Source organism: Sinocyclocheilus rhinocerous, unplaced genomic scaffold (assembly GCF_001515625.1).
Source record: "Sinocyclocheilus rhinocerous isolate Xijiao unplaced genomic scaffold, SAMN03320098_v1.1 scaffold6028, whole genome shotgun sequence".
NCBI classification, from domain to species: Eukaryota; Metazoa; Chordata; class Actinopteri; order Cypriniformes; family Cyprinidae; genus Sinocyclocheilus; species Sinocyclocheilus rhinocerous.
The window spans coordinates 110984-120373 of NW_015666169.1; the positions used below are offsets into that span (position 1 = coordinate 110984).

The 9390-nt window shown below is 37.9% G+C and overlaps 1 protein-coding gene and 1 long non-coding RNA gene across 2 annotated transcripts in view; one reads left to right on the top strand and one right to left on the bottom strand.

Moving 5' to 3' along the window:
- The window catches only part of LOC107731858 (arf-GAP with Rho-GAP domain, ANK repeat and PH domain-containing protein 1-like), a 4335-nt gene extending 3282 nt beyond the window's left edge, over window positions 1–1053 (top strand). The window contains exon 3 of the mRNA XM_016543053.1: window positions 817–1053. Within this exon, the coding sequence (XP_016398539.1) occupies window positions 817–1033 (217 nt within the window). The 3' untranslated portion in view covers window positions 1034–1053. The remainder of the gene's footprint in view (window positions 1–816) is intronic.
- LOC107731859 (uncharacterized) overlaps window positions 1–8466 on the bottom strand; it is an 18241-nt gene extending 9775 nt beyond the window's left edge. Inside the window, exon 1 of the long non-coding RNA XR_001638813.1 lies at window positions 8303–8466. This is a non-coding gene — a long non-coding RNA (uncharacterized LOC107731859). The remainder of the gene's footprint in view (window positions 1–8302) is intronic.
- Window positions 8467–9390: the final 924 nt, after the last annotated feature.

Genomic DNA, 9390 nt, shown 5'->3' on the forward strand with positions numbered 1-9390 from the left:
CGTCTGATTTCGCTTCCTTGGTGACGTTGCAAAGGGATCTCATTATAATATTACCGCCCCTTAATCTGTAAGTTTACACCCAAGGCACCATCATTTGTTTTCGCAAGCGACAACGGTGTACTAGTTCTAATGCCATAGCGAAAGTTTGAGCAAAACATGCTAACTGTTCTGTGTTTGGCTGCACAGACGATCACAGAACACTGTTTAGAGTCCCAGCCTCAGAGGAGACAAGCAGTGTATTTATTGGTTTATTTACTGTATATTGCTGCTGCCATTTAGATCTAAAATAAACAAGCAATTTATTTCCCAGCTGTTTACCTTCACAGACATAACCCACTGTTTTTGTAACTCATGTGTGTTTTTAAGGTAAACTTGTGTGTGAATGAGAACTTAGTTTAGTACTCACATGCTGTGACAGCCGCTTTCTGTGCATGTGCTACTGATGTGTGCGCTCAGAAAACCTTATATCAGAAGTTTAAACTCATATGGTTTAAAACGCATGATTTCAGCGCGATAAACATGATAATCAGAACCAAAACAGATGTTTTTAGCAGGTCCGAGCTGTAATGGTGCAGCTCTATTCTGGAAAAGGGGGCGTGGAGCAGCAGCTCATTTGCATTTAAAGACACAGGCCCGAAAAACAGAGTTTTTCTGCTTCCAGTCAAAATAGGCATTTTCAAAATGTTATAATAAATGATCTGTGGAGTATCTTGAGCTGAAACTTCACAGACACATTCTGGGGACACCAGAGACTTATATTATATATTGTAAAAAGGGGCATAATATGTCTCCTTTAAAAAGTCTGCGTGTCTGTAGTTTTGTAGCGGATACGGACCAGCTGAAGGATCAGTGGGTGGAGGCCATGCGCAACTCTGTCGCAGAGGCTTTGTCCAATTACGAAGTGGCTGAGCGCATCTGGACGGAGCCGTCCAATCAGATGTGTGCCGACTGCAGCGCTGCCAAACCTGAGTGGGCCGCCATCAACCTGGCCGTGGTTTTCTGCAAGCGATGCGCAGGTAACGACCAATCATGAGGAAAGCTGCTTTACAAGCTTTTGTGAAATAACATGCGCCAACCATCTTCCATTTAAACTTGTAATAAGAAGCGCATAGGTAACACTTTCCATTTGTTAACATGAACTAACAATGAAAAATACTTTGAAAGCATTTAAGCTCAGCTCATATTAACCTAAATTATTAATCATTATTAAAACCCAATGTTTTATTTGTTAATATAAATTAATGGACCTAAGCTAACATGAACTAACAATGAACAGTTGAACTTTTATTAATTACCAGTAACAAAGATTACTAAATACTGTAACAATTGTATTGCTCCTATTTAGTTAATATTAGTTCATGCATTAATAATGTTAACTAATGAACCTTATTGCAAAGTGTTACCTGCGCATATCAACAAAACAGAAGCTTTAAGGGCTTCCTGTGGTTTTACATCAAAATAAAAGTTTGTTTGAAAATGAAGAAATTAAGACCATAAATATTAGTAAGTACTGTACAGTAACGTGAAATAAATTATTATTATTATTATAATTATTTAAATACTCAATTTATTTATTACATTAAAATATTACAATTAAGTTCTTATTTATTTATTTTTGCTGCTATATTATTATTATCATTGTTGTTATTTAATTAAATACTTGTAATTAAATACTCAATTTTTATTGCGTTGAAATATTACAATTACTATTTCTTATTTGTTTTATTTAGTAATTTTTTTAATTAGTAGTAGTAGTAATAATAATAATAATGATAATAAATTTTTGCATAAATATATATAATTATATAATTAATTATATAATTATTGCTATTATTACTAAGTATATTATTATTAAATGCAGCCTTACAAATGAGCATAGCAACCCTGGATTTTTAAAATCATTTTAAATTGCAATCGCAATTTTTATCATAAAATTGCAATTAATTTCCCCCCACCAAATCGTGCAGCCCTATTTCTGCAGCTGTCTGGACAGAATTAAAATTTGCGGAAAAACGAGACCTCCTAGATCAAAAATCAGAGTGACCATTTTAAATTTGCCTTGACCCAAGGATTCCAAAAATGTAGCATTTTGGAGTCTACAATAAGCGGTTTAGGAGTTATTGGCACTTTTGCGTTTTTGATCGCTGTAGCGCCCCCTATTGGCCGATTGGGCTGAGACTTTGATAGGTTCTCCCCAAATTGAGCTCTATCATTTGGCCAAGTTTCAAGTCTCTAGGCCTTACGGTTTGGTCTGCACGATCAGTTTTAGGGGAGAAGAATAATAATAAAAAAAATAAAAATCCTAACGATTTCAATAGGGTTTCAGCACTGCGTGCTTGAACCCCTAATTAAATTGTTTGTGAATGAACTCAAAGCTGTGAAGGACAGACTTACAGTCCGTTCAATGGGTTTGTACTGGCAGAAACATTACTTTTTTTAATGCAGTGGTCAATTTTGAGATTTTGGTCTATTTGGCTTTTTTTTAACATGTTGTTTCAGACTAGTGGAGAGAAAACATCTAAAATACACTTTTAAGTGTTTATTTTATTGTACTTTATCTATTTGCGTCTGTAGATTTAAATTACATTACATATCTTTAAAAGTTTTTTCTCCACTCCAGCAGCACTTACATGCACCAAAACTTAGAGTTGTGTTCCTCTCTATATTCTGAAGGTTTTTACTGAGGGGTTTGATCATATATATTGTTTGCACTGATTTATATAACATTTTATTCCTAAAAACATGTCAAAAATGTTTTTTTTTGTCTGTTGACATTATTTTCTGATTTATGAAGTGATAAAAAGAGAAATACAAAATCCCCACAGTAAAAACCTTTAACTCTAATATGTCAACAAAATCAGACTAGAATTTTAAACTTGGCTTTGTCCAACTTGCATATGTAAACATAACATTTCTTGTAATACAAAAGATTTTTACCCTATTTTACCTTGTTTTTTGTCTTGTGTTAAGCTCACGTCTAAATTTCACAACGTACGTTTTCTAGAGTTTTTTTGTCACCATGAATTATTTTGTCAAGACATTTTCAGTATTGCATATTTTCAGTCCACAGCAATGTGTGACTGTGACACATGATGAGCAACTGATGTCACCAGTCACTTGGTTTCTAAATGGACTGCTAGCTTACTGCACACTGCATACTAATGAGGAGATCCCACTGACTGCTATCCAGTAAAGCACTATATAAAAGGAAGGAATGTTTATTATAATCTAAAAATACTTTGTGGAATGGTATGCAATGTTAAACGCTTCAAACCGCAGTATGTTGCTGTTGTTCAGGTGTGTAGCTGCACCCACATTGAAAACTCATTGGTGCAACATCATGCTTTAAATTACTGAATATTTATCAGATGTATTGTCATGATGTGAACTATAAATACTGGCATTAGTTGATGAAGTCGGTCTTTGGAGTTTGGATGATATGAGATGATTCATTTGTATGAACTCACACACACAGGAAGCCTTCACTGCAGTCCACCAAAACAACACAAAACCAATCACAGCGTGATATGATCTGCTTCCTAAAACACACACACACACACACACACACACACTCACAAGCTCCCAGGATTCCTCTGCTGTTTCAGTGGGAAGAGGAGAAATGGACAGACAAAGAGTCCATTCACTCACATAGAGAGTGAGAGAGAGAGACGGGCTAATGACAGACAGACAGATGCAGCAGATAGAATCCTCTGATGTGAGATCTTTAACAGCATTATGATGTATCATACAGGCCACCATGAGTGACCTTTGACCTTTCCCATACTTCTGCATCACTGGTTTTTCTGCAGGACTCAGATTGTAAATTGGACATCAACCTGCGACCAATACCGTATCAGAATGATTTGATCAAAAAGAGTTTTCTCTTCACTTTAAAAGCTGATGTATTCATATTTTATAATCTTGTTTTAGTCTTAAAAGAAACCGGAATATCTTTCTTCTGTTTTGAATCATTCCTGCATCAGATTGCTAAAGGAATCAGACTGAAGGAGAGAGAGACAGTTTCAGGTTTGCTGATCAGACTGTGACTAAGCTCCGCCCCCAGCTCCTAGTGCAGTGATTTATCTGACCCCGCCCACTCATCTATAGGCTCCGCCCACACTGCCCCTCTCTGCTCTCATTCGCTCCTCATTCTCTCATTCTGTCATTCGGTCGGCTGTGATTCACATCAGTGTGTGTTTGTGCAGCTCTGCACTGCGCTTATGCATCTCACACACACACACACACACACACACAGGGGTTGAGGGGTGACCTTTGAACTTTCAACCTCGTGCCAATCAGCTGGGTGAGTTGTTGCAGTATTTTCTGTCATTGTTGTTTACAATGTGTTGGGTTTTCTCAAGTGTGATAGAGTGCTTGTGTGTGTTCTGAGTGTTTTTTACATCTGCGTGTAAGTGTTTTTTTCAATGAGTGTGTTTGTGTTTTTTTTCAGTCTGTGTTTTAAGTGTTTGTTTAGTTGTGTTTGCTTTTTAAGTCTGTGTTGTAAGAGTGTGTTTTAAGTGTGTTTTTAAGTGTGCATATGATTTAAATGTGTTTTTGTCGGGGGGGGATATTAGTGCACTGCGCTTATACATCTCACACACACACACACACAGGGGTTGAGGGGTGACCTTTGAACTTTCAACCTCGTGCCAATCAGCTGGGTGAGTTGTTGCAGTATTTTCTGTCATTGTTGTTTAAAATGTGTTGGGTTTTCTCAAGTGTGATAGAGTGCTTGTGTGTGTTCTGAGTGTTTTTTACATCTGCGTGTAAGTGTTTTTTTCAATGAGTGTGTTTGTGTTTTTTTTCAGTCTGTGTTTTAAGTGTTTGTTTAGTTGTGTTTGCTTTTTAAGTCTGTGTTGTAAGAGTGTGTTTTAAGTGTGTTTTTAAGTGTGCATATGATTTAAATGTGTTTTTGTCGGGGGGGGATATTAGTATTACTGGAAAACACGCATCATATTAGACACATGTGCTGTGCTGTGTGTGTTTGTGTGTGTGTGTGTGTGCTGCAAGACTAAGGAATGCTAAGACAGACCCACCCAACAATATACAGAGCGAGAGAATGAGCAGGAGACCATGATTGTGTCTCTCTTCACATTCTTTGTGAAGCAGCAGTTTTACCTTCCTCAATGGACAGCTTTGTGTGTCACACACACACACACACACACAGAGGCTGATTTACTAATGTCCTGATGAATGAGTGTGTGTTTCTGTGCTGGTATGTGTAGCTTGTATTGTGTTCATGTGTGTTTCAGTATAATGTCGTGAATGTGTGTGTGTGAAATTTCTATCCTGCCTGACATGCGTTTCTTCTCTTTCTGCAGTCTTTAAGTGTTCAGTATTTGTGTGTGTGTGTGTGCGTGTTTGCTAGAAATTTTCTGTGAACATCCACATTTGTAAAAAAAAAAGTATAAAAATACGTTTTTTTTTTTTTTGGGTTAAGTTTTCTGTTAGGGTTTGTGTTTGCTTATAGTGTTTATAACTACCTGTATATAAAAACAACGGAAGTCTATGCAATCTCTCCATTTAGATCACTAAACACGTGTGTGTGTGTGTGTGTCTGTGTGTGTGTGTGTGTGTCCTGCGTTGGAAGTTGTAATGACAACATCCTGATCACTGTATGTAACGTTTCTCTTTCATCTCTTCAGTTTTTCCTGCCTGCTGTCAGATTACTTCAGTGTGTGTGTCTGATTTCATCTGCTGAAAGCTGTGTGTGTGTGTTTGTGTGTGTGTGTGTTTCCGTGTGTGTGTGTTTCCATTACAGTCCTCTGGAATCTCACTGCTACATGTTATAATCAAACACACACATGTTGACACACGCTGCCGGGGTTTCTGGTGTGTGTGTGTGTGTGTGTGTGTGTGTGTGGCTCATATTTTCTGAGATTCAGAATCAAAGCCTCAGTGATGACAAGTTGATTTTGATTGGTGTTTTTTCTTGAATTAATTTGCATACTAAATGGTGATTTGCTCTAGTCTCTGTGAGTTTTGACGTGTTTGTTGTGTTTAAATGATCTAGAATGATTTTGAGGTGTTTTCATCACTTCTGTTTCCTTCAGAAAATGCCTGTTAACTTTGTTTTTGTTTGGGTGGAGATTGGAAATCTGTAAAGTTTAGAAATAAAATGAGATGAAATACTGATATTTACTTATCAGACACAGACGTTACTGAAGGACAGTCATTTACAGCAGGGTTTCCCGAATGGGGATTCGAGGGTTAATGCTTGAGGGTTGTAGTGTAAAACAAAAATTATTTTATAATTATTAAATATTAGTTTTTTATTTTACAGTACAACTGTCATTTACAGCAATAATATTTATGGTTTCATTTTTTTTTTAGTTAAAACTAAAACTAATCATCATCATCATCATCATAAAGACCCTGAATGAGGTTTCAGCAGCAGCAATTTTAGACTTTTTCATATGTGACGAAATGTCATATTGCAAAATCACCATACATGAAAAAATCTATGTAATATGTAATATTTTGGCCAAGTTGTGCAGCTCTATGTATTAAACTGTTAAAATAAAAAAGATCAAACTAAAAGATTAAATATGTTATTTGTTTACCTGCATGTCATGTGACCATTAAGCAACATCAGAGAACCGTGAACATGCAAATATGTTGTTAAAAGTATTGAAATATTGACTTAAGATCTCAGGGCGACTTTGAGTGAATATTTCATGTCTAAGAGGTAGGACTGGACCAGAATATTAGATTATTCGAATATTCGTTTGGTGGGTTGGCATTCGATTTTCAATTTTGAGATTCGAATATTCTTTTTTTTTTTTTCGAACACCTGGCATCCCCCGCGAAATGGTTCTCATTCGCGCTTGAATATGAATCGCATGAGTGAACGTCATGATTAATTTCATCTGGAAGAGAAGACAAAAATGCCGAAGACCTCAGCTGTGTGGGAGCACTTTAAATTGAGTGAGGAAAAGTTCAAACATCAAGTAGTTCTGTAAGTAGTAGGCCTATAGTATATTGTTGGTGTAAAATAAAACGAGCTGCTTTTATCTGCCATGTTAATCAGTAATTTTACACATGATAAAAACGTGCACTTAATTTGCTTGGAAAATACTTGTGAATACGGCAGTCATAAAAAACGTACAGTAGCCCAGCCTAATAATAATTTGTCTATATTAAAAGTATTGCTCTTAACAGACCTGTGTGTTTTGTATCACTAGTGCAGTGTCCGTTCTCAGAGCATGTAAGCCCTGCATGCTCAATGAATAGTGAGGCGCGCCGCTTCCGGCTCGCGCTGTTCTGTAGTTTATTAAGTTTATTAATTCTGAACGTGACGCGTGTCCATATTGCACCAAAATGCGACACTGCACTCCCTTGGGTCCGCAGCAACACACCCGCCACGCGTTAAGTCGATTGGATGAACGGTTCTCGACATAATAAAAATGTAAACAGACAGACAGACACAGATTCCTGCCTTTATTACACCGCGTCTACACCAGACGCGACAGTTGCCGCGCAGCGCCGCAACAGCTAAACAGCTACACTGGACGCGAAAAAGCAACTGTTGAAAATCATTTGAAATTTGTGTCAATACGTAATAAATGGAATGCAGCAGCAGTTTTCTGTCGGGGATTTGTCGTGTCGCGCCGCGCCACATCCAGTGTAGACAGCATCACTGATTATAATGAGTTCTATAGTATTTTGTCACACCCTTCAGTAAAATCCTTCAGAATATAGACACGGTGTTCGAGAGAAGAATATGTTCAGCCCCCTCCCTCCGAAGCTTCGAATATACGGTGTTGATTACTATCGAAGCTTCGAAGCTCAAAAAATGGTATTTGGACCAGCCCTACTAAGAGGTTTGGCTGACAAAAAAAAGTTTGGGAATGGCTGGGTTACAGAGTGTGTTTTTGAGTCCAGATGAGTCTGATGCTGATGGTGATGATGTCATCAGTGTGTTTGTTTGCATTATTAGCCGCAGATGGTTTCTGGATATTTGCTTATTTCAGAGAGATTACTGTCCGTTTGTGTTTTGTTTGCTTCTCCATCCCAGTGTATCCTTCTCCACACACACACACATGCACACACACACACACTCATTGTCTGTTTTGGGTGGATCCAGACCTGTGGTTTTTTTAGCACTTTTAACAGACGCACAAACTGTTAAGCTGATTTGGAAACCCGAAGCACACACTCCAGATCTGATGTGTGTGTGTGTGTGTGAGAGTGTGTGTGTGTAGACTGTGTGTGTCTGTGAGTGTGTGTGAGTGAGTGTGTCTGTGTGTGTGTGTGTGTGTGTGTGTACAAATGTTTTAATAACAGCCACACACACACACACACTCTTACGGTGAATGATCTCGAGCTGCTGCACGTGGTTCAGTGAGGTGATGCAGGACATCAGCAGCTCTTCACTCGTCAGTGCTTCAGCTTTGGCTTTCTCCTCATAAGCGAGCAGCGTGTCCGACTCGTCCAGCAGGAAAGGAACACCCGTCTTTACATACATTCTCTATACATAATATTTAGCATAAAAATTGTTAGATCATTACAGAAAAAAGACTCTCATGTGGATAAAATATTGCTACATTTGTCAATCAACCATTTAAGATCCTCTAGAACAGTGGTCGCCAACCCGTCGATCGCGATCGACTGGTAGATCTTTATCACTGTCCCAGTAGATCCCGAACAAAACAGTAAAATAAGTAAAAAAAAATGCATTACATTTATGGGGTTATATTAATGTGTCACTGAAGGGAACGGTCTTGAGAAAAGTTTCGATGGCATTTTCTTCTCCGTATAAAGCGCAGCTCTGCTTTGTTTACAGCGATAAACAAGGAAACGCTATATTGCGGTCGGTTCATAAGCAGTGTTGCCAAGTCTGCGGTTTTCCCGCGGCATTGGGCTTCTTTAACACTGTTGCCGCGGGTTGTTGTTCATGTCCGCGGGTTGAAGCGACCCCAATAACGTGATATTTAGTCCCTGGAATGTGAATTTTACTTGAAGATACCCGCCGAAAAACGTGTATTTTACCCCCGGAATGCGATTTTTACAGGGGAACCCTCCTCGAAACGCGAATGGACTAGTTTTATTGCGAAAACCTGGCAACCCTGTTCATAAGCGCCACCTGCTGTCAGAGAGTGCGTCTCATTCAGACCTGCTGTTTTTGTTTCGTGCAGATGTTTTATGTAGCAAATAAATAACACCTAAAGTCAGACCATTCTGTTTTTGTTTTAAATCCTGAAATTAATCTAAATCAAATCAAAAACAACTGCCCGTGCAGATCGTGATTAAAATGCAGTGGTTGCCTCTAATTTCAAATGGCTAGATATTTTTGTTTAAAGCCAGTTTGTTTGTTATAAAGCAAAAAGCCAATAAATAAATTTGCTTAAAAATCAGTATCAGAATCCAATTTGCTAGTAAAAAAAAAAA